Genomic DNA, 24,526 nt, shown 5'->3' with positions numbered 1-24,526 from the left:
TCAACTGCAATTGGTTTTGGCTGAAGTGTTGCCATATTACGCGCTCCGGTACATAGCCGTTAAGGTGGATTTCCACATTCGCGTAGTTTTTCGTCTGTGATTTTTGTAAGTAAAATAAAATAGGGGAAATGTATGAACGGCTCGGATGCGAAGAAAAGGTGAAAATGTTTCATTTTTTGTCAAAGACGCAACTGGTTGGAAAAGTGTTCAACCAACTCAATCGTTTACCGAGTTTGATGCAAGTTGAGAAAGTAAGGTAACGAAACCAAGTGAAAATGGTTTAACCCAATAAGATCGACTACCCGGATAGGATTACTTCACTTTGTTAATTAAATGTTTTAATAGTCATGGATAATAGTATAAAACATCGACGATCATGAAAATCTTATGCAGTCTTCGAGCAAGTGTGGCTATAATAAAAGTAGGTTCGTATTGCGTGCAGATGTTAAAAAGAAAAACTACAATGCAAATTAAACTGACTGGTAATTCGCGTAAGCTCACCGGAAATTCTAGGATTCGAAGATGTATAGTGTTTCTTTTTTAGACAAATTGCGTTTCACAAGAAATCAAAATAAGTGTCAAATATAACTCCAGTTATTGAACATACAGTTCATAATCTGTTCCCATAAGATCAAATTTTTTTTGCCAGTCTACAGAAATCTTATCATCGCTAACGTTAACTTCTTTGCCGTCTTTATTCAATAGCGCGTATTTAAGAGAAGAGGAATGTTCGTAAAAATAGTACTAAAACAACGTAATGAAAGGTAAATCTGTGAATTGCGGTTAAAGATGAGCTGAGATGATTTCAATTTAAGCAGCTGTGAAGATCTTTTTATTCGTTTCCGTGCTTAAAGTGTCATTTGTCCGTTTTGAGAGGTGTCCTTCTTACACGATAGAATACCTGAGCCAACTGCTTTAAAGTCCACTTTACAAAGACGTAAAGGTGTTAAATTTTAGTTAAAGGGATTGCGTCCCGGCTGAGTTAAGTTTATTTTATTAGGTTTTGCCAAATACTTGCTATGAAACTTAATGTTTGCAAAGAAATAACTTCTATGGATCTAAATGGCCATGACCATAGCTTCATTACAACCAAATGTGTCTCCCGGGCGTTATAATTTTAAGTTACAAGCAAACGAGATTAACTTTCAAAACTGTTCAGCCGTACCAGTCCTTCTTTTCTATTTGCTGTGTTATTGAAATGTTCTTTCACTGTTTCAAGCAGTCATTTATACATTTCACGGCATTTAATGGCCATTTCCCGTGGTTAAATTTGGCTAAAATCCGTGACACAGTCGTTTATGAAATTGGACCAACTCCACGACTATCCTTAAGAAAGGCGACCGCTTTACCAGTTGTCCATCAACAGGGTATTCACTGTATCATCGCGCGTTAAGTTCGCTAGGAAGCTTAATCCAATGAATTGACCTCGGCACGCTCAGTGTATGCCTACAAAGCAAATTATCGCATTGTTCTCTTTGGAAACCCAAATACAACGAGGTGCGATAATACGAGCAAGTCGCACGCTAAGGTCATTCATGTTCTGTTGGGTCATCTGCTTTTGGTCTGTTAAGTCGTTTTGTCGTGCATAATTTCACAATTTTCCGGTCATTTCACCGACCAATTTCTCAATTCTTAAAATACCGTCAAATCTATATCTCTGCCTAAAACACCGCCTTCGCTAAGTGCTCTATCACTTTAAAAAATCGATTATTTCATGTCTTTCTTTATTGCGGATTACGTCTTGTAAAAAATACTCAACGGCACTTAATCTTGGCGTGTTTCCGAGTGTTCTTTAAGTAGTTTCGATTCTTTGGCGTAACGCATTTTTTCAACGAAAATTTGGGCGAGTTTCTGAATGTCATGGTTGGTAAGAAAAGCTTCTGTTGTAACTCTTGTGTCTTTGTCAGCAGGAAGACTTTTATACTTTTGTTGAACAGTAGTAAATATAGTTCGTCGTATAATGCGTACTTTCACTTTTTTATATACTGTATTATTTTTACATGTACACCAGTTCGTTCAAAATCGATTAGTCCATGTCTTAGTGTGTGGCGGACTTCGTATTAAAGAAAATTCTCGTCATCTTTTAATCTTTATCTGGTTCCGAGTGGGGGGGGGGGATTCTTTGTCGTTACGCATTTGGGAAAGTATAATAATTTATGGTAAAATTGACAATTGTACAGTTCTTTGTTATACATAATTTGATTTTTTATTATACTTATTTATACACCATCAACACTTACATTCTATATTGTTATAGTAAGACAATGTAATTTTGCCTTTATTTCTTATAACCGTCTAGTTTAGACTTTTCGGCTTGTTATAATTTGCCTTTGTTATCTTGAAAAAATATTTACAAAACAAATTTTACGTAAACGTCAGGAATGGGCAAAAAGATAACTTAAACAACTTTAGAATGATACATCTTTATAGGCTCTTGAAATTTGAAACAGCTTTCTTAACAGTTTGAAGTTTGCATGCGATTGACTATTGTTACTGAAAACAAAATTCCCATTTCTACATTTATGAATCTTCACGGGAGTAAGGGTGGTTTTCTAACGACATCTGGAAGTAATTTTATATTTGCTTTGGTTTTGGCTTAGAAAAACTCGCGCAAATTTACAGCCAGTTCCACTAAACATGATTTGGCTTGTGTAATTTACCCTGCGGTTTCCGTCGTTAGCCACCGTTTACTGAACTTTTCCCGCGTTTTTCGGCGCTCGACATCTCGCAATTTTCCTGTGCTTTACTTGTTCGGCACTGTTTGCTACCGTTTACTCTACATTTCGCGCACTTTCCGTCGTTCGACGCCGCTTGCAAATGGTTACACAACCTTTTCCGCTCTTTTTATCGTTCGCCACTACTTGTGACCTTTCTCAAGCTTGCATGCTGCCGACTATATGTGAATTTGTTCTAATGGTGCTATCTGTTTTTACTTTGATTTTGTTTTATCTACAGTCATCAAAAATACCGCCACAAACAGCTAAACCAGCACCGTTTCATTGAAGAAACAGTCGCGCTGTTAAAACCCGACGTACCTTTAAAATAACAATACAAGTTATATTCGATAATAAGTTTAGTTTCAGTTGAAATAGTTTTGCCGTTGTCGACTTTCCACGTGTTCTCGAAGGGAATGAATATATAAGATATGTGTGATAATACTAGGTATATTGACCGTCCCTCCCAACCCGTTCAGTTTTTTGCTCAGTATCGCCTTTTGATGCACACTTTGTAAGGTTTGGGTTTCAGTCCCATGCCGATGTCCCCCTCTAGGGAGGGGTGGGGACAGCCGGGAGGGTTCTCAATCTTGAACTGATGCAAAAACTGAGCAACGAACAGGAATAACTCAGCTTTGGCCAGCAGCTCACCCAGACAAACTCGTCTTCCTGCCGAGAAGGGAAGATAACTCATCGTCGCTGGATTCACCACGTTGCCATTCTTGTCCAGGAACCTTTCGGGGTCAAACTCGGAGGGGTTCTCCCAGTGCTTTGGATCATGGTGTATGGCCCATAAGTTGACTATCAGTGTGGTGCCCTTTGGGATGTTGTACCCGTTCAGGGTGGTGTCAACCAGCGCCTTATGGGGAACCCCTAGAGGAGCCGGTGGCCTCAGACGTAGGACCTCAGCGATCGTTGCTTCCAAATAAGGGAGGCTCTTCTTGTCTTTAAGGCTCGGTAGCCGCTTGGGGCCTATCACCTCGTCGAGCTCGCGATGTACCTTCTCCTGGATTTCAGGGTAGTTGTTGAAGAGGAGAACCACCCATAGCAGCGTGGATATCACCGATTCCGATCCGGCAGCAAACATGTCCGCCATACTCATGAGCACGTGATCTTCGGATATCAGTGTTGTTAACTTACTCTCGTCTCCATCAGTTTCTTTCATGACTTTGATCAAAGCGTCGGTGAAACCCCGGATTTTTCCAGGCTCGTAGGTCTCCAACTGCTCTTTGTACTTCTTCACGAGGATCTTGTCTCGCTCCTTCACGGCGTTCTTGAGGCGTCGGATGTTTTCCGAGTCAAACGGCACGTGCTTCAGCAAAGGGAATATGTCCACTAAATTCCCGAGTCCCAGCGTCTCCGCGAAGGTGTCGTTGAGCTCCACGACGGTACGAAACTCGGGATCGTTTGCGCTGTACCTGGAACCGAAGGTCAAGGCGCAGATTACGTTAACGACTCCCAAACTTATGCCTTGTTGCGGATCGTGTGGCTCTCCTTTGCTGAGATCGAACTGCTGGAAGACTTCTTCGATCTCTCTGAAAATGACCTTTTCCAGTTTTTCCATCCCTGCGCTGTAGAGCTTCAGCGCTCGATGGGCAATCTTCCTCTGCATTTTCCACGCTGGTGAGAAGTTTCCGAAGCTGATGGCATGGCCGTTATGGGAAAATATATCACCCGAGTGAACGCTGGGTCTGCCTGCAAAATCGTTGACGTTTTTCAAAAGAGCGACTTTAGCAGTGGTGATGTCACTGACAACCACAGCTCTCTGACTTCCCAGGAAGATCTGAAAGATGCTACCGTATTTTTGGCCCAGCTTCGTCAAGTTGGCGAGTGGAACCGTGCCTAGGTTGTAGAGGTTGCCGACGATTGGCAAGGCGGCTGGCCCGGGCGGAAAATTCATGGCCTTGTTTACGCTGCTGTGAATGATACAGTACAGAAACACGGCGGCACACACCAGCACCAATCCCTCGATAAACATGACGGAAGTGATAGAAAAGTGAAGATGGAGCGAGCGACGATTGAGCTGCAGCTTTAAAGCACTTTGCTAGAAGGACAAGCTCTTAATTGAGCGAAGATTTCAAGTGTTGATTATTGCGGCTTGGACGATTTTCTTTGCTTATGCAAATCTCGCTGTTGTGAGCTCGTCTGCTCTTTCTATGGAGCGGGTTTGTCAATGGAATCGCACAGCGCCGCTCTCTGTCTGTGATTCTATCGCGATTCGCTCAAGCAAAGTGGTTATAATCAAACTTTATCCGGCTCTTGTTGACGAATTTGTCATATTTGAGGTTATGTGTCTCAAGTGCGTCCGTCCTCTCTTCGTCTGAGCGCGCTTTAGTCCATTGTCTGCCTTGGGTCATTTGCATGATACTTAACGAGCTTGTAAGCGGTTTACCAGTGAAATGACATGCAAACGAGGCATTTGGGTCATTCAAACAATGTTCTTCCCATCTGCCTCGTTTGCATGTCTGTAAGAGCCCTTGACAGGCGGGCGATAACGTAACAAGGGTTTCCTCTTGGCTTAAACGAGCCGATAATTGTCTAAAGGGCTGGTTGTCTTTTGTGTTTAAGTGCGCGTTTTAAGTGTGCAGTTGGCGATGTATCGTGCAGATTTAATATCCGCATTTGTAATTAATGTCTCTCATGGCCTTGTCATTGTCAAGGTTATGATAACAAGTTCAAACTAGGTAGGGTTTAATAACGAAACTTCCAGCGATCAATATCGGGGTATACGGAGTCATTATGATATTAAATCTGTCTAGCAACGTTGGTGGTTTTTAACACTAACCCTGAGGCTAACTCGTTAAAATGATGAGTGTTTTGGAAACGCTAGGCCATTTCTGATAATTTCGATACCTGCTTAGCGAATCTTGGCTTTATTTTCTTGGTCAGTCGCTGTCGTTCATCAACATACTTAATGGCTTTTGTGGAATTTAAACATATCTTTCAGTTCTAGAACAGATTATGCTATTGTTGTGGTTGTAATGACAAGCTTGAATGTACGCCCATTTACTGTAAAAGCAATGGGAAATACTCTTTTTTTCCTTAGGTAAATTTGCTAAAACTTTCGAAAAGTCCTTTTCGAAGAGTGCTTGTGCAGGCGCCATGCTTATGTAGAAAGACTCGTTAATCTAACCTTTACCAGCGTAAATAATGCATCGATTTTTTTGTGTGGCAAATTTCCAGATGAACACTGGGTTTATTCATGTTGACAGCTAGCTTTGTCTAAATCCAATCGGATATTATTGTTATTCCATTCCTTATATTGTTGTTCGAGACCAATATTCCCAAAATCTGCGCTCTATTTCTAGGATTTAATTGATACCTTGTATCTTTTCAACGTGTTGATATTACTTCTAGTTCTTTTCAGTTAATCCTTAAGCAGAAACTCTTGTTCAAACGCCATTAAGAACTAAATCCAATTGTCTAAACACTTACTACGCGCCTAATTAAATGAAGCAAGTTTGGCGCATTTCAAACTGAAAATTTCGTTGCCTAATTGCAGGTTACAATTGACTTTTAGAAATGGTTACTTATCTCGAAAAATAGAAACTTACAACTCGGATATTCGAAGTAAACGCTTTTTAAGTGTTAAACTGTAAACACTTAATTTGACGAAAATAGTTAGAACTAGGATTAAAGGCCTATATATAAAGAAGCATTTACAATTAGTTTGGCCTATATATGAGGCGTATTTGGCGTTGATTTGTAGAAATGTTTATTTCCTTTAGCAATACAGAATTATAACTCGTACTTTGTGTCTCGGAGATACCATAAATATGATCTAAGGTTTATTCAGTTGCTGCAATCTTTATCTATAATTTTTCGCTTGTAAACAAAAACACTTCTTATTAGAGACGTTTCGGTGGCTGAGGAATTCTGGTTGATCTATAGGCACATTTACCCTGCACAATTACAAATAATATCCGTACTGTTTTGCTATGTATTTGCTCAAAGCGTTAACAGTTTCAGGCAACTTTTATTCAGATTTTTCAAACAGACGGAATAGAAAAAGGTTCCAATACCAGCTCTAACTGCGAACCTTCTTCATACAAGAAATTGCAGTTGCAACTCAAATTTGTTCATCTAATTACAGCTGGTTTCCTTTCGCATCAAATCATCGGTCGATTCTTGAACCGTGAACTTGGCTTTCCTGTGGTCTCGTGTCTGCACAGTACCCTTACTCTTATTGGTAATTTTAGTCTCAAATTGTTTCGAATCCATAACTGCTGCTTGTATAGCAACTAGCGGAAACCCGATGTGACGAATCCCTTTTTAACAAAGTTCTCGCTATAACGAACGATGTTAGTCAGCCCAACCAAAGTTACTAAACATAAAATTTATTGGAACAGAAGCCCGGTACCGACAGTTTAACAAACCCACGCTATATCGAACACAATTTCCCTAGTATCTTGGGATTTTGCTATATCGGGTTGCGCTGTTCTTGGGGCAAGAACGCAACAAAACAGGGTCGAACATGTATTTTGTGGTGTGCGTGCTCGCAAATATTTATAAACCTCGTTGGTTTTATTTTCGTATCAGGAACAGACGATCTTAGCAGAGAAAGAGGATTGATTCAATATTTTCCAATGCGATTATGCTCTGTTGTGCTTGTTGCATTTGGACACCGCAAACGCACGCTTCGGTAAACCGCACTTTTTCTAGGATTTGAAAATACTGCTCAAGCTCTTTGATTCGATGTTGCATCTGTTTTTAATCCGCACAACAGTTCTGTAGCTCTTTAATTTTTATAGCCGGTCAGTTGTCGTTTGAAAACTGAAGAAACAAAACGCGGATCAAAATAAAAAAAACATATGTCTTTCACGTCGAGACTTAGCAGCAAATCTCTCTATGCCGTCATCTAGTATTTGACGTTTTAAACCTCTCGCCCACAGACAGCCAACATTTGTTGTTATTTCAAATATCCTCGCTACACGGCGAAGCGAACTCGCTTTTGAAGATGCCGCAAGTCTTTAACTAGACTTGTGTGTAACAAAATAATGCTACATGAATAAATATTGAAATATTTCTATTTGCAACTCAAATATTAGCTTTGAAAGAGAACAAATCAAGACGAAATTATAAATTCTAAGCTAAATAATAAATTGTCTTCGTTGTTGTTGTATTTTTAAATGGTGTTTACAGTGGTTTGACACAATACTTTTGCTTTGTGTATAACAATATTTTTGCTTTGTGTATAATAAAGGCTTAGACCAGAACCTAGACTAAGTAAAGTTTTCGACGTTTCTTAACATTTGATACCTTCGCCTAAGATTGAATTTATTTTTTTAGATTGTTTTTCCTCTTTTGAAATACGTCTAGCTCCATTCAATTTACCCGTTACGTTAAAGACCTACATGGCTAATCTCCGTCTTACACCAAAACGATAACATGTTAAATACTGTTTAGTAAAACATGACAATAATGTTTTGTGCGTAAACCTTTGCTTGGGTAAGTAAAGTCTGCTTTCGAGCCAAGTGGCGCAAAACGCCAGTGCTAATCTCCTGTTTCACTAGCATGAAGTGACTAGAGCGAATACCTAGACGGGATGCTTATGCATCGTAGGCTTACCACCAGCATTTAATTTGCTGGTACCGATCTGTACACCAACGGACCCCAGTCATGGCTCGAACCCGGATCGCTCGGCTTCGCCGATCGTTGTCGCGGTTTCGCGGCTTTCTCTCGCGCGCGTTAAACCCAACAAAACCGCTAGCTACGCAGGTTAGAGTCCAGTGCGCTAACCATTAGGCCACCGTTCCTGCTTCAAACCTTTGCAAACTGAGATTTATTGACTTCGAATTGGTTCTGCTAATGAAAACAAAATAGAAATTTAATAATCTTCTGTTTTGAGTCACCCATTTTTAATTGATTGATATTTTTGTGATATACAAAATCTCTTTGAAAATCGAAGTACACCTAAAAGTATAGTTTCCTACGGTTGTATAACACCAAATAAGTAATATACCAAAAAAGAACGTGTATGGTTCAGACCGACAAACTTAGAGACGGGCCATTTCATTTTTGATGGAGTGGGGGACAATTTTTCTGAACAAGAATTTTTTCAGCATAGGTATTTGCAGAATTTTCTTTGCCAAAATAACCCCTCTAGCAGGTGGGACTTGCTTGGTTTTTTTCCCCGTCCTTACTTGTGCATGATTTTTTTCTCCTACTTTTCTTGTGCAAGAAGTAATAGGCCATTTCCGAGTTACCCTTTGCCTCTGTTTCAAAACGAGTCTACGTGCGAAACCATTCAAATGAAAATGAGTTTGGGTTGCACGAAAATGGACCTGTAGGTAAAACTCATTTCCATATGAATGGTTTTGCACTTAGACTCGTTTTGAAACAGAGGCGAAGAGTAACTCGGAAATGGCCTATTGCCCACCCCCTCAGAAATTAAATGGTCCGTCCCTTAGAAATGTGTAAGTTATCTTTTTAAAGATGCCCCATTTGTCACGTCGCCCCTTATTTGGTGCGAGTGTTGGTCACGCAAGTATCTTGATTTCACGCATGTTTTCCAGGGAGGCGTCCATTTCTGGAGAGACTGCGGGCTCAGGAGGAGAAGGACGAGGTAATGCAGGCACTGGAAGAGTACCGAAAGCCAAGAGACGCGCTCTTGATATTGGTGTCAGATTACATCCGCATCTGTGCTCCGCGACTGGAGGAGCTGGAGGAGGCTTCATTACCACCGCGCTACACTGTCCCTGAACTGCTGGACAGCATCAGTGTGAATGTAAGAGTTATTATTGCTTACCTGACAAAAAATATATTTTGGCATACCACAGTAATCACGCTGTTAACGTCCCCGGGTTGTGGGACCATTGTATGCTAAACAGAAGCTCTTTCCCCAGTTGCCGGCTCATTTTGTAGGGTTTTAGGTACCTCCCGATATTAACCCCTAAATCCGGTCGTTCCATTGACGGGTAGCAGATTCTGTTTGGTTGTAAGTCCCTTGGCAGCAAGCCTATAGACCCCTGCCTCGTCCCCAGGCGCCGATCGACCGGACGGTTGAGGCGGTAGGGCGGGAAAACAGGGAGCGCGGTGATTGATGGCCCACAAAGCCAAGCGAAATGTGCACGTCAGTCCCACAACGCCAAGCGAACTGTGCATGACCAAGAGGAGGACGCCTGGGGACGAGGCAGCATAGACCCGTCAATCGCTATCCCTTGCAGTTACAAACGCTTCACCCTCCCCCTTCCCTCCCCCACCCCCACCCCCATCACCACAATCACCACCATTGGTTGGTGATAAGCCCAACAGTAGAAGTTCCGTTCCGCGTCACAATTGTTGGGTTGATGTTATTTTTTTTTTTTACCATTTCCTTTGCTTTTTCATATATGTTCTAGACCCTCGCCCAAATTGTTTACTCATTGTTGAAGCTGGCGGTTTATGATCCCGTGACGCTTTCGTGTCTTGGAGTGAAACGGTAGGTCACCATATCTTTAATCTGTAACACTGATTTAACGAACCTAACCTAGTCTCTTTATTTCAGAGAATGACCTTAAACACCTTTCAACTATAGTAAGAACATACTTTCCCTTGTAATATTGCAGGTACATGACCGATGCGCTACCACTCTTGAAAGGATCACCAGAAGCCTTAGATACCGCCATGTTACTCATCCTGAAAAGAGTCAACAAAATGTTCGAGAAACTCGTCAACAAGCCTGACCTTATGGTAAGAACCGCTGTGCAGTAAGAAATGCGTACTGACGTCCTAATAACTCATGTTAAGCTCTTCAAAGAAAGCGTATCTATTTTAAATAATCTCTTTTGTTGTTTTCGCAGAGGTGCATCGATTGGAAATCCCTTGAAGTTTATCTAAAAGGTAATGTTATTTGGCAATTTTTTGTTAAGAAAACTGTCAAAAATATATTGTGTCGGTGTCTCAGACATTTTTCCTTTCTTCTACACACAAGAAAACTAAATACAGTTTGCTCTGGGTTTTTTTTACTTCGCTTAGTGATTGGTTCAAAAAACGCGCGCCTCTTTCTCAACCAATCAGAAGTAAAACCCAAACCAATCATGACTCACTCGCACACGTTTTTCCGAGCTTAATTAGCGCCGGGTACATGTATTTCCTTTTAGTTTTGATTGGTCCACTAGATTGTATCCGTTCTTTGTGATTGGCTAGAGTGATTGCTTTGGTTTTACGACACTCAATAGGCCATTTCCGGGTTACCCTTTGCCTCTGTTTCAGAACGAGTCTACATGCGAAACCATTCAGATGAAAATGTAAATCAATTTCATTTTTATTTGAATGGTTTCGCACGTAGACTCGTTTTGGAACAGAGGCAAAGGTTTACTCAGAAATGGCCTATTGAAAACTGCTCTAATCCTTTTGTCGGCTGGGCTAAAAAGAGGCGAATTAATTTTATTTAGGGAACAAGCTTATTGATAAAAAAATGTCGTAACAGAGTTACCGCTAGAGATTAATAACGCTAAAAAGTTAAAAGTATTTTGACTTATTCTTTGCGTTTTTACGCTACAGGACTTCACATGACTCTTTGTAAAAGACCATCCATAGCAGCTTCGCCATGTCTGAAGGTAAACAAACTGCTTTTCTTCCTCGGAGTTTTACATAAATGCGATTCTTTGACCTCGAAGTCCACTGACTAGTTTTTGTTGCTCAAAAGTTACGTTACGAACCAAAAAATTGTCATCAAAACAGCGGTCAAACATTCCCACGTGGATTATGCGAATTCCCGCCAAAGCTGTCGCTGTTGATACGTGTCGCCAGTTATCGAAGCCCTCTACTTTCAAGCCAGACGTTAAGATATATGTTATGGGGACGTTCTATACGCGAAATGCATCGAGAATTTTATAGATTTGGTCCTTTCCAAATCCCAACCCTGTGTTACCGCCTCGTATTTTGATTTGTTGCTGTGATTTTTGAAACGTTTTCTTGTACATTTCTCACACATTCTGCTTTAAATTAATACAGAATAAAAAGCTTATGGACTCATGTACTCACTCTAAAATGTCACATGTTCTCTCTCAGACCCTAGTCAGCATCTGTACCAGCCTTATTCTTCAAGAGCGCGCCGCGGCCGCTGTGTCAGTCGCCGCCAACCTGCCTTTCGCGCCAATTTTATCCCCGCCCCAGTTTTTCGCGGACACCGTGATCAAGCTGGCGTCGCGACTGATGCACGTGATGAAGGAGCAGTGTTCACTGAAAGAGCTGTGTGGAAACACGATTAACTTCGGCGGACCAACCCGGACGGAGAAGATGTTTGTACGCTTGATCTTACCAACCTGCATCAGACTGGGGTCTGGAAGAACTGGTAAGTTGACTGAAGTATTTAGGATTGCTTTCCATCTATACGGAGAAAAAGTTCCGGTGAAAAGTCCTGAAAATCAAATGGACCTGTCCTTCCCACTAGAAAATTTTCCGATAAAATGGAATACCTTCCGAGGAATTACCTTTTTTCCCATTTCTCCCGAAATGGCAGGAAAGTTTTGTTTCATTTGCTTCAACCAAACTGTTCGTTCACAGAGCAAGGTCGACAAATAAACCAAGAACGCTAAAAATTTACCCGTTGAATCGGTTTAAATTAATCCAAAATTCCTGTCGAGTGCAGATACAGGGCGTTTCTTCTCAAGCAGCAGTTTTTTTTCCATGGATTTTCTCCAAGAAGACAAAAGGAAGACGAAAGATAAAGTAGAGACGTTTTACCCTCGATCACCATGTTACTTTTTTACCCAGGCTGTCACGGTGTTACAAAATGGTATTTTCAAAAGGAACAGCTTCTTTTCGTTCTAGCTTTCCCGCGACTTGAAAAACTACTGACTGTTGCGGTATAGAATTCATTAGGGAGCTTTAGCCAAGACGACCGCGACGCCGAGGACAACGCCTGGTGTAAAATGAATTTATATTTCACTTGAGAATTTCGCAATTATCCAGAGGTATTCAGTGCATCTATTGGTTTAGGAACTTACCGAAGCTTAATATGTAAAGAAAGCGTTCATCCCCAAACAGAAATACGCAAATTTAGCTATCTTTGTTCACGTTCTCCAATATACGCAGAACTTGGTCATTTCACGTTGTTGTTTCACAGAGAACGGCCAAGGAATGTACCAGGATTTTAAACGCACGTGCAGAGTTATTTTGCTGGTTAAACCTTTTGTTTGGTGACGTTCTCGTTCACGTTGCCGTCGTGGTTTGCTAAAGCTCCCTATTCTCGCACATCACACCAACGGCGCTGAACTTTCAGCAAAGTTACCTACTCTGTGTTCTTATTTCTTAAAATGAAGTGTTTGAAAACATCCACGGAATACAAATTCAACAAACAAGAATAACATCACATACAGTATTGGCAGTTTTAAACTCGTTCCGCTAATTTTACATGTAATTAGCGGAACAAGTTTTTTGTGTAAAGCTTTGCGATTTGCTGTCGCCAGTCCTATCCAACATTCTCTGACGTAAAAAACATCTACTTTTCTTTCATTATGGATTTCTGCAGGTTACTGTAAGTGTGCTGTTACTGTTTGCATATAATTTGAAATTACTAGTGTAGCCTTGTTTTATTTTGAAATATATAAAATTTATTTAATAATTAAAAAGAACCTTCTCTGACGGATAGTGTGACGAGGTGAACTGGCAGTAAGGCTTAAAAAGAGTGGAAAGACGACACTCAAAAGTAGGGAGGAATTCCTGGAATTGTCACCTCGTGGTTTCTCTGTAGTGAAGGGGGGTGGGGGTAGTTGATCGTGGGTACCTAGGACTGAGAATACATCGAGCTAGAAACTCCATAAGTCAAGGGTTGGAGCCTGACTAGGCTGTTTTCCTGGGCATGAAACGTACCTCGCCCACAGTGCCTCTTCGCCAAGGCCTCATTTGGGTACTGGCAAATTGTTAGACAAAAAGAAAAGCAGTCGGTTTTTCGGCGTCGTGAAACAAAAGGAAAAAGAACTGAATAGCGAGGGCAACCACGTGATGGGCCACTGTGGAGGGTGGAGAATGGGATGATTGGCCACAGCAGTGACGAGGGACTCAATTTGTGTTTATTTCAGATGCACCGAAGGCTTCGTTCGAAGATGTCTCGTACGCTCTGAGCTGTTTCCTTGTAACAGTGACCACCAAGAACTCGTCCACCCCCAGCACAGGTCCCGTGCGTCTGTCCTTTGTCGATGATAACCTGGAGCTGCCTCGGTACCTGACCTTCGCGGCATCGCATGAGGGGAAGACGTCGAATGAAGAGATTCCTGAAAGCTTGTACTGCGCAGCTTATCTTGGTAAGGACGCGGTCTGGTGTTACTTTAAAATTGTTGGGCGTTTTTCAAAATCGTGGGGCTTGCTGGCAGCCGTGCCTTCCTCTCCCTTCCCCCCTCTCCTTTTTTTGTGCCCTCGCCCTAATTTTCGCGCGGCCAACATGTGGAAAATTGTTCATTCTTACAGAGACGCTTCCTACGCAGGCTAAATAAAGGATTGATCTAGGAAGCAGTTTGATAATCAAACTTAGAAATGTTTTACGTTGTTATTTTGAACTAAATCTATGAAAGCATACATACATCATCAACTTTATTTAAACCTCGGCATTACAAGGGTACTGCTACCTAGACCAAAGCTAATTTCTCCCAGAGGAAGAGAAAAAAAGAAAAATTAAATAAATAAAATTTAAAATAAAATCAAGTTCGATTAGGGCTCAAATACTGAAGTTAAGATTAACTACGCTGGGATTCATTACAGGTTTTAGTACATATTCAGTGAGAAACTGTCCTGGGGTATTAGTTGTAATATCATGATTATAAATGCAAGCGTCTTACAAATTTTTCATTGCAGGGCTCAAGGTACTGATGGTTTGCTTTGAAGACCGTCTTGCAACTGAGTGGTACAGGATATACCAGGCCATGGAAACAGTAGTAGATGGACAGATAGGTAGGTCACGAGCGTGGGACAATAACAAATCTGAGTCCCCGACGGAAATCGAACCCATGACCTCCCAAGCACCGGGCAGGCGCGCTATTTCCTATGCTTCTGAGAGACTCGTGAGCAAGGCCATTTACTAGGTTCATAGAGCGGTTTTCACTTGAGTGTCGAAAATGAATTGCGTTTGCTTTGGTTTTGCATTACTACGTTTAGTGATTGCCTTTAAAATTGCGCGCCACTTTCTCAGCCAATCAGGAGTAAAACCAAAACCAATCGTGACCCGCTCGCGCACGTTTTCCCGCGCTTCGTGCCAGCTACGTGTATTTGCTTCGAGTTTTGATTGGTTCACTGGATTGTCTGTGTCCTTAGTGATTGGCCAGTGTAATTGCTTTGGTTTTGGTTTTACGACACTCAATTGAAAACTGCTCTATGTGACACGCGTGCTGCTTATTGCTAGGATCAGTAATGTCAATAGCGCTCTGTAGAGTGATAAATAAAGAAAGATGGTGATTTTATACTCGGTAGTAAAATGAGAAAGATGTAATGTTCATCGTGACATGAGCGTGGGACAAAGAAAAATCTGAGTTCCCGACGGGAATCAAACCTATAACCTCCCAAACACCGGGCGTTAACCAATCAGAGACGCACACGTCATCAGAATGACGTAATCAGTTCGATGGACTAGCATCCTATTTCTGTCTGGGGGGAATAGCAGTACTCCTGATGGCTTCTTGGTATGGTAACCGCCTGATGGGCCTCTAATCTAAATGAACTTTTTTTTTTTCGTAGGGAACGTTGGCTTCTGGGACTTCATGAACTTCTGTGTGTCATACCGAACTCCGCTCTTTCTGTTGATCATGCCTCTGATCAGAACAAAGGTAATTATTAAAACGTTTAACGATAACTAAGCCATTTCCACATTTGCCCGTTTCCATTTGAAAACGGAGTCTTCGTCTCGAGACGGCAATTTTCAACTTCGTAACTTTGAAAATTTGGTCAAAGGCGGTTTACCGCGGTTATGTTTCGTCAGAATTTTCCACTTTGTGAAGCATCTTTTCCTTTTTTTTTATCGTTCCACAGGTCACCCACCTCCGTCACAACAGTAGCACTGAGCGTGCTCTGAAGCAGAGAGTGCTGGACAAGATATCGCGGCCGCCTTTGGTAGTTAACTGTCGTAACGCGCTCATCACTCGCTTCTTGGAGGAGCTATCATTCATCAAACAGAAGCGCCCTGCCGCAGGTTTGGAGGAGGTGGACGAAGGCGAGAAAGAGGAAGAGTGGACTGAAGAGAAGAAGCCTCTTGTGCTGCAGGCTCCTCCTATTGGTAGGGAACGCTCTTCCAGTGCACCAGAGGAACCTGCCTCTAAGAACACTGAGTCCGACGAAGGGAAGCCCCTACCGGCAATGCCGCGCTCAGTCAGCTTGAAGGCGAAAAAATCTGTCTCGTTCTCATCGGCGCCAAGTTTCGACGAAGATCAAGGATCTGTCAGTACGTCTCTCGGTGATGTTCATGGCGGGAAAGACAAAAGGAAAAAGTGGCTTCTACGCAAGCAGGAAACAGTTGAAGAACAGGAGGGTAATAATGACAAGGGTCTCTTAGATGTGGATTCCAGCGGGGACCCTTTTGCTCATCAACGAGGTACCACAGTGAGGCCCGGAAAGAAGGTGTCTGCAGGGAGAGGGCCCCGTAGGCGCTTTGAAAAATTCCGAGCTGTGACATCAACTGTTATGTCAGAAAGGAAAACATCAAACACGTCAGAAAGAAAAACTTCAAAAACATTGGGTGAGGTGCAAAGTAAAGTAGAGAGCACATCGAGTAAAGTAGAAAGTTCATCAAACGCAGTTGTCGAGAGTCAGGGGGAAAGATTTGAAATGAAAGTGTTTGAGGCAGATGTGCCAAAAGCTGATCCAGCAGCGGAAACTGTCTCTGATCGCAAAGAGTCTCAAGCGTCGCTCACGCCTCCGATAGCGAAACCAGAGTCTGTGACAATTTCACTCTCACCCTACAGTTCTCCGTCTAGGAGACCCCCGGCTCAGGAAACGGACGACCAGTTTCCGGACATTTTAGAAGCCATAAAACCCTTGCCTCCCATCCCCCCTGTAAAGTTCATTGCTCAACCCGACGACAAGCACGATTCTGCGAACACAAGGAACGGTTCAATCACGCCCGAGAGCAATCTGGCAGCGGATTACGATGTAGAGCGTGCGCAGCGCCTCAGCAGAACTCGGTGGTGGCACAAAATGTATTCCAGTATTGAAATCGCTTCCACAGAAGAAGATTCTCAACGGATGCAGAGAGTGGAGTTATCAATGTCTGATGCCTCAGAGATGCAACGCGAGACAAATGTGTGATCGTAAACCAGTCTGTCTGTGGCACATAAAGTGTTTTTTTTTTAATATTTGTCAAAGTCAAAACCGAAGAAAACATCGAGCAGTATATTGTGCAGTGAGCAAATTTGTAACCAGTGAAAAGCGTTGAAAATTGAGTTTGGTTCTTGCAGTGGATTGGCCAAACAAAATTCCTTTGATTGGTTAGGGCAACAAAATCATCTTTTTACATGTTACAAACCTCGGCGAACTCAAAACTAAAGGAGACGGGCCATGACCTTGTTTTGAAAGGCGTTCAGAAACCGCTCTATTTGTTCCAGTCGTTCCTTTCGAAGGTAACAGGTGTTATGCTGAGGAGAACACTTTTAGTTTTGGACCACTTTTCCAAAACGTGATATGATGGATTTAGCGATACAGGCGTGTTACGAAGAATAAGAGTATTACATCGCTGGATACGATGTATAGCTTGAGAAAACCGGACAAACAAGATGAACAAGTTAGGATGGAAAGGGTTTACATTTTACACTCTTCCAAAATTCTACATATTTCCCTTTTCGATAAAAGTTTGTGAAAATGTATATCGGGCAGTTCTATGTTGCATCAGTGAAATCTAATGACTATGTATATAGAAGAAACAAATAAGAAAATAAAACAAGTCTAGGGTGTAAGCAACTAGAATTCCGGTAATTGTGTCCTCGCGTTTTTTTATTTTTATTATTTTTTTTTGGCAGCAATTACATAATACCTATGAAAGAAACGTAACATCAATATTTCATATAGGGCACTTAAATTCGGCTCACAGGTTTCTTTTTTGTGTTTACATGCAACCTTTCAGGATGTGGGAAAAGGGGGGTTTCTACCGTATATTTATGTTGGATTTTTGGATTTTCGAATTGCATCAAGGATCATGGAATATGGATTGCCGCTGACTGTCAGTTCTGTAGTTTCCGTTTCTTTTCTATGAACTCTTTTGTATGAACTCGAAATTGAATTTCTACTCCATAACAATAAATTCAATTCGTAGGGAATGCTGACTGTGGCACTTAATTTTGGACATATTGCAAAGTAGCCTTTTGCCACACGGGTAAACCTTTCTTACTGCTCGTACTTTACTGTTGACCTGTCACGGCCTGCGGTTGATATCGCTCGCGCGTCCACACGACAAACTCCTGAAAGGCGATAACACCATTGCTCCTTGAGTCCATTTTATCGAAGAGTTCCCTCAGGTGGATATCGTGTATTGGAGCGTTTAACTTCTTCATTCCTCCTACAAAGTCCTCTTTGCTGAGTTTTAGGCCGTCCCGGTCTTTGGAAAGGATTTTGAACAAGTCGATCAAACGTAGCCCTTTTGTGCGCACGAAGGCTAAGTACACGTCAAGAATCTTAGGGCGCTTTCTGTGATCCGTCAGGCGCTCGCCCGTAATACTGATATCCCACGAGCACGTAAAGGAAGGCCTCCCTTCCAATACAATCTCGAGCTCGCGAGCACAGTCCTTATCGAACACTATATCATCCAGCTGCAACTCTCTTAAAGCACTGGACGTGTTTTTCTGAATGGCTCGCAACAAGACGCAAGCGCCGTAACTTTGAAACGGATTCCGTCCAGTTTTCAAAACCTCCAAGGTTTTGTTCGTCCTCAAGAACCTAGCAATGGACACAACCCCTTTACTCGTGATGCAGTTACTGCCGATGTCCAGAACTTTGAGCGTCTGATTGCACGAAAGCGCTTCTTGAATAGCTGCAACGCCATCGTCTAAAAGCCCATTCCAAGCAATATTTACATCTCTGAGGCGTGTATTGGTCTTCAAACCTTCGGCCAGCGCACGGGCCCCTTTCACACGAATGCTATTCCAACTCACATCCAAGGTGTCCAGGATTGAATTGACCTTGATGGCTGAACCAAGAAAAGTAGCTCCTCTATCGCCGATGTCGTTGTAAGACAAATTTAAATACGTTAACGGCGCATCTAACCTCAAAGAATTGCAAAACACCGAAACGGTTTTCCCTTGCAAGCTGCATTTGCTAAGATTGAGTTCTTTTAGAGTGTTGTTCTGAAGAAGCATGTCTCCGAGCTCGTCGGCAGCCCCTTTGCCTATCTGATTACCCGACAAATCGACTTTGTTGATAAAGAGATTTTTCTTGAGCATCTTAGCAATGTAGGTTATTCCTTTATCATTGATTCCGTTGTCATGGAGATTTAAGGTGGTAACGTTCGAGCTTCCTTCCAAAGCCAGGCATATGGCTCGTGTGCCAGAATCCCCCAGACCGTAATGGTTGAGTTCGATGTTTTCTGTGTAGCATTGTTTCAGAAACCTCGATGAAGGCGCAATGTTGTTGCTCTCGCACACGTCGAGGTAAATATCCTGAGTTGATCGTGACATAATAGTGAGTTCCTCTTCTTCGATTTCTCTCTCAGCGCTTTCCTCTTCCAAGTCAGTATCGAAAAACTCATCGTCTTCCACTGTCTCTTCCATTGTCTCCTTAATGTCATGGATTTAATTTTTGAACAGCCAAAATTTATATTTGTGTCGCAGGAAACCTAAAAATAATAGTCCATATTTATTAAAAAATTGCTATATCAGAGCACTGAAACTGTTAACAAGCATCATTGGCTGCGGATGGCTCGGATAGAAACGGATTGCAAATAAAAAGTAAGGGGTTACCACTTTCTCAGGTTGTTTCCGCACGTCGTCAAAAATTCTATATTTTTAGCCATAGCTTGATTTCTATCCGCTAATTAAGGTTATATCTTCCTTTAGATGTCCAAAGATACTGTTTTTTATGGGTTAAGTTGCCTACCACTGATTTCAGAACAGTTTAGGACAGAAATCTGCGAAATTCCCGTGACACAATGTGTCTTATATTTTTCTTGGTAAAAGAAGTGCTTATCAAATCTTACCTGTGCTGTTTGTAAGGCAATTACCCAACTTTTGTTACTTGCGCTGACTTTAGGCCATCTTTTCGTTAATGAACCCGAGATGAAAATCGATACAATCAGCAATTGATAAAGAATATCATTTTCTTAATTTCTTACATGTATGTCATGATGAGGCTTCTTCGTCAAGGCCGACCTTGGAGTTGTTTTGTCAACTGTTTGCTTTAATAGAATTCTTATTACCGTAAAATCTTATCACCAGATGAGGTTCTTTACTAGAGGACGATTTGGATCATAGTTTTGAATAAGTCCTGCAGTTTCTTTAGTTCTGCTGTAAAACACAGTGGTGATGAAAATCCAATTATTGGCGTAGAACTGGTTAGGCAGTCTGTCTTGTTATGTCACATTTATTTAACTATCAAATGTTTACAAACTAATTAGTCTTGGCTTACACTGATTTGGCGTTCGTTAATACTTTTATTTGCAGATTCGACAGAGTACTAAAAATGTTGCTTGCAAATAAGCCTCATGTGTATAACCTGAACATGCCCTCTCTCTCTACTTATCACTCCCTACTTATCACTTACTACTTTTTCCTCTCCCTTTCGGAAAAAAACACCTGATCGCAAGTTACGTGCGTGCAGAGATATTCACCACTTACAAAACAAACGATTCTAAAACAATTCTTTATTTCTTAAATTATTAATGATTACATTCACGGAGCCTCATTCATCTACAGTTCTGGTAATGAAAAACTGTTTTGTATAATTTGTTCACATCAATACACAAATACTCCAAACATTAAATATACAATTGTATTTCACTGCTTGAGGTGCACGGAAAGAACGTGTTATAACAATGCCACTGAATGATTAATTTTGTATATCTTATTATTACCTATTTTAATGAGAAGTATTTCAAACTTAAGTCTCGAACTTTCAGAAGAATGAAAACAAGAACTCTTTTTAATAACAGAAACACATAAGGTTTTCTGGTAATGGCTATCTATGCATAATATCTGTAAGCGTAAAATCGGATTACAATACCGCAATACAATTTTTTTTTCCAAAACAAACCTATATAAAATAAACTGTGACGAGTTGAAGAATGTACGAAGATTGTTTTCGCTGAAAAAAGGGCGACTAAAATTATAAGTAAAAAAATGTTTAGCTTAATTTAAAAAATTAATTCAAGATCCCTTTAATTTTAGTAACATTTGCTCGATTTGCGATTTGTTCATATTCTTTGGTTTTCTTTTTAGATAACAAACAAAACTGTGCTCGAGTTTCGGTATTGTTTTTGGTTAAGCCTCTACAGTTAAGTTAAAGAAAATTAGGGTTGTTTATTTCTTTTTTTTTTACCATAACGTGTTTCGTATAGGGCTTGTCGATGCTTCGATTTTTCATTAATTTAAACTCCATGCTGTAACCAATACGTACAGCATATTCCGAAATTGAACATTTTATTTCAATAACATATTCAAAGTCCAAAAACATTAAAATACCCGTAAAAACAGTTTATTGATTAAAACTTCAGTGATGTAGATTTGCTGAAAAGCATGCTGTCGTGTTTTCTGTGTTCCATAAAGTGTCATTGTAAATTTCCCACCTCAGGCTTTAACTCAGTGGTTTTAGACCAATGTTTAGCAGAGAGAAATTTCGACTGCACAGTTCCCACCTGATCTAAGTAAAATCTTACGCCAGTGATGTTACTTTTTACATTCCAAACATTTTGCGGGTTTGTATTGCCCCCCCCCCCCCCCCCCAGTCATCGGTCGGATCTTCACAGAAATATTGTCCTTTGCGCCATGTTCGTAAACACGGTTATCAAGAATACGGCATTAACCGCAAACTACATTGCGCATATTTTAACAGCTTTTTAGGTGCCTAGCCTAATTTATCTTGTCATCTGTTTCATCGCCACAAATTCCTGAAACCTTACCACGCCATCTTCATCAATGTCGAGAATGTCGAACAACTCATCGAGTTGCACTTTCCTAAGGCGCACACCAAGCCTTTGGAGTCCCTGCACGAACCTCTCCCTATCCACGGTCATTCGCAGCGCGCTGAAGTCGTTTCTGGTGATAATCCTGAACAAATCGATCAATCTCCATCCTCGGCTGTTGACAAAAGACAGAAACTTTTGCACCACAATGGGTGTCTGGGGAGCGTTCCGCCTCAACGATGCTGGCATAGATGTTGCTGGTCCTCCACCTTTGATGACTGTACCCCACTGGCAAGTGAACCCGGCTCGTTCTTGAGTCAGCATCTCCAGTTCTCGCAGACATGCCTGGTCCAACGTGGTATCGTCCATGTCGAGATGCTTAAGTGCACTGGAAGTTTGTTTTCTTATTTCCTTGAGAAGTTTGTGAACTCCGTAGTCGTGGAAGCGATTTCGACCAATTTTCAGAGTGTGAAGAGTTGTATTGGTAGAAAGACCCTCGGAAATAGCTTCGGCGCCGATTTCGTTGAACCCGCAGTTGCTCACATCCAAAACTTGTAACGATTTGTTGACGGCGAGAACTTCGCCGATTTCCGTTGCTCCTTCGTTTAATATACTATTACGCGAGATGTCGAGATTTTGTAGGACTCTGTTTTCTTTGAGGCCTTTTGCTATAGCTGCAACCCCTCGCAGGTGGATCGCGTTCCAGCTAAGGTCCAACACCTCAAGTGAGCTACTGGAGCTTAAGAACGACCCCAGAATGATTGCCCCCTCGTCGCCAAGTTCGTTGCATTTCAAATTCAAAACACATATATGAATTCTGCTAGCTTGTAGAAGAAGCTTAGGCATATCTCGCTCGTGTAGACCGCAGTTTGCCAAACCTAAATTCTGGAGGCAAAGGTTTTCATTTAACATTTCACCTATACTCTCGACTCCTTTTGTTCCTAATCGATTTTCCGACACATCAAGCTGTGCGATAAAGCCGTTGTCCTTAAGCATCTGGGCCAGAGCAACAGTTCCAATGTGTGATATACCGTTATCACAAAGATTCAACTTCGTGACTGTTATGTTTCGTGCCAGAGCATTAGAAACGGCCACAACACCATTATCGCCTATACCGTAATGCTGCAGATCAACTGTGTTGGTACGGAGCCCCCTTAAAAACCTGGAAACTGGTGGAATATCCAGTTGTTGACAAGTTTGAAGGTAGATCTCCTCTTGTGTTTTATGAAAGTCCTTTTCTTCTTTAAAGCTGTCTTCGAGATCTGTTTCGTATTCTTCACTATCACTTTCATGGTCATCTTTTGTTTCCAAGTGTGATTTACTGTGTTGTGTTTTGCTCGTTGAGTTTTCAATCGCCACAGGACGATCCATCACTCAAACTTCCGAGGGACTTTACCATTGAAGTTTCACGGCTTGTTTTTTTTTTTATCAGAGACAAACTTATCGCCCGCTACAACGGTCGCGGTACAAATATCATAACATGTTGTCGACATATTTTCTAATCGTGTGCTGGTTTACACTGCTCCCTGCGGCTACTCATAAAATAATTGGTCTCGTTATAATAAAAGACATTAATTATTAAGATTTAGCCAGTTGCGTGATGCTAATTACGTGTAATTGCATGGTTACTGTCGGAGTTTTTCGGAGTTTTCTCTTCTTTGCGAGGTAGTCTAAAAAGGAGGCAACCGAGATGCTCTGTACGATATGTACAGTAGAATTTCGATTTCTTGAACCATTCTGGTTTCCCTTGAATAGTGCTTTTTTGTAATTTTGCCCCCCACATTTTTCAAACATCCCGATTTCTCGAAGCAATTTTCGTTTCCCCTTTGCGGTTCATCAAGGCCAGCCCATTATTGAAATTTTCGGCCGAGCACAAAGATCAAGGGCGCAAAGTATCAAGTGAGGGTCGTTCCTATGTTTCGTTGCGTCTCAGAAAATCCCCGTGTACTCCTGCGCAAAAAAGCGGTACCTCCAGGGTATGAGTCAGTCAATCGGTGAGTCAGGTTGTTTGCCGTGTGCAAACAACTCCGGAAATTTTCAAAAAGTAGTGCTCCATTTACAAACCAACCTAAATTCTTTTTTTTTTTTGCTCTTGGTCTTTCTCACTTTTCGATCAACCAACTAAGGGAGGAGAGGTACTGCTGGTATGCACTAAGAAACCGTGATCATATCGCTTGCCAGAAGCAATTGTCTCAACCAATCAGATGTTGTTTACAGTGTGCTCTCTCGATTTATGTCAAATCGAATTCAACAACAACGGCATTTGCAGTGACTGATGTCTTCAACAATGATCCATTGATTGACCTTGCAGGAATGTGTTGTTAGTCAAGTGTCCCAGGGATGTGGGCTCCCGAGGTAAAATAAAACAATAAAATAGTATTAATTAAATAATACAAACTGTGTTCTAAGACATTTTCACTAGCGCAAATTTAAATCTAAATCTCAGTTATAAATCCTGGAAAAAGAAGCAACAAAAGAGAGCGCGCGCTAGAATCATTACGTCAGGGACAAAAACCATAGCAACAAGAAAATAAACAAAAGTGCAATTTCACTGCCGATTGAGACAAACGGAGAATGTGCAATCAAGCATTTTTACTAACTTAAAGACAAAAATTAAACTGAAACAGTCGCGGGTATTAACCATCAAGGAAAACAACCCTTTCGTAGTTTTGGCGCAGAAAATAATTGTTAACTAGTCAAAAAAGAGCCGTTTGCTGTGCACTTTTGAGCTGGCGGGGCCCTTGCTTAAAAGTAAAAGGATTCCCGCTTTAAAAGTTTGGCAAAACGTACCTTCTTTGCCGAT

At 41.4% G+C, this 24,526-nt stretch overlaps 3 protein-coding genes and 1 pseudogene across 4 annotated transcripts in view; 1 reads left to right on the top strand and 3 right to left on the bottom strand.

Moving 5' to 3' along the window:
• The window catches only part of LOC144662516 (protein unc-80 homolog), an 87,236-nt gene extending 69,670 nt beyond the window's left edge, over positions 1–17,566 (top strand). For both annotated transcript variants that reach the window (XM_078523330.1, XM_078523329.1), the window contains 10 exons: positions 9,230–9,441; positions 10,055–10,134; positions 10,262–10,385; positions 10,496–10,535; positions 11,199–11,254; positions 11,709–11,991; positions 13,721–13,942; positions 14,490–14,585; positions 15,366–15,454; positions 15,657–17,566. In XM_078523330.1, the coding sequence (XP_078379456.1) occupies positions 9,230–9,441; positions 10,055–10,134; positions 10,262–10,385; positions 10,496–10,535; positions 11,199–11,254; positions 11,709–11,991; positions 13,721–13,942; positions 14,490–14,585; positions 15,366–15,454; positions 15,657–16,928 (2,474 nt within the window). In that variant the 3' untranslated portion in view covers positions 16,929–17,566. The remainder of the gene's footprint in view (positions 1–9,229; positions 9,442–10,054; positions 10,135–10,261; positions 10,386–10,495; positions 10,536–11,198; positions 11,255–11,708; positions 11,992–13,720; positions 13,943–14,489; positions 14,586–15,365; positions 15,455–15,656) is intronic.
• Positions 2,200–5,380, bottom strand: LOC144662494 (steroid 17-alpha-hydroxylase/17,20 lyase pseudogene; annotated as a pseudogene).
• Positions 17,567–17,694: 128 nt separating the features above from the next.
• On the bottom strand, positions 17,695–21,483 carry LOC144662361 (uncharacterized). The gene is made up of 2 exons (XM_078523152.1): positions 19,939–21,483; positions 17,695–19,443 (listed from the first exon to the last, which is right to left on the bottom strand). The coding sequence occupies exon 2, from the start codon at positions 19,376–19,378 to the stop codon at positions 18,014–18,016; it is 1,365 nt and encodes a 454-aa protein (XP_078379278.1). The 5' UTR covers positions 19,379–19,443; positions 19,939–21,483; the 3' UTR covers positions 17,695–18,013.
• Positions 21,484–21,550: 67 nt separating this feature from the next.
• LOC144664153 (uncharacterized) lies at positions 21,551–23,094 on the bottom strand. Its single transcript, XM_078525269.1, has one exon. It carries the CDS (start codon positions 23,092–23,094, stop codon positions 21,676–21,678), a length of 1,419 nt encoding a protein of 472 aa, XP_078381395.1. The 3' UTR covers positions 21,551–21,675.
• Positions 23,095–24,526: the final 1,432 nt, after the last annotated feature.

Source organism: Oculina patagonica, chromosome 8 (assembly GCF_052425735.1).
Source record: "Oculina patagonica isolate OP01 chromosome 8, crgOcupat, whole genome shotgun sequence".
Lineage (NCBI taxonomy): Eukaryota > Metazoa > Cnidaria > Anthozoa > Scleractinia > Oculinidae > Oculina > Oculina patagonica.
This window is presented reverse-complemented; position numbering and strand designations above follow the sequence as displayed.

Bases quoted from the DNA above. Each gene is read 5' to 3' on its own strand.
- LOC144662361 (XM_078523152.1), bottom strand. From the start codon at position 19,378: ATGGAAGAGACAGTGGAAGACGATGAGTTTTTCGATACTGACTTGGAA.
- LOC144664153 (XM_078525269.1), bottom strand. From the start codon at position 23,094: ATGGATCGTCCTGTGGCGATTGAAAACTCAACGAGCAAAACACAACAC.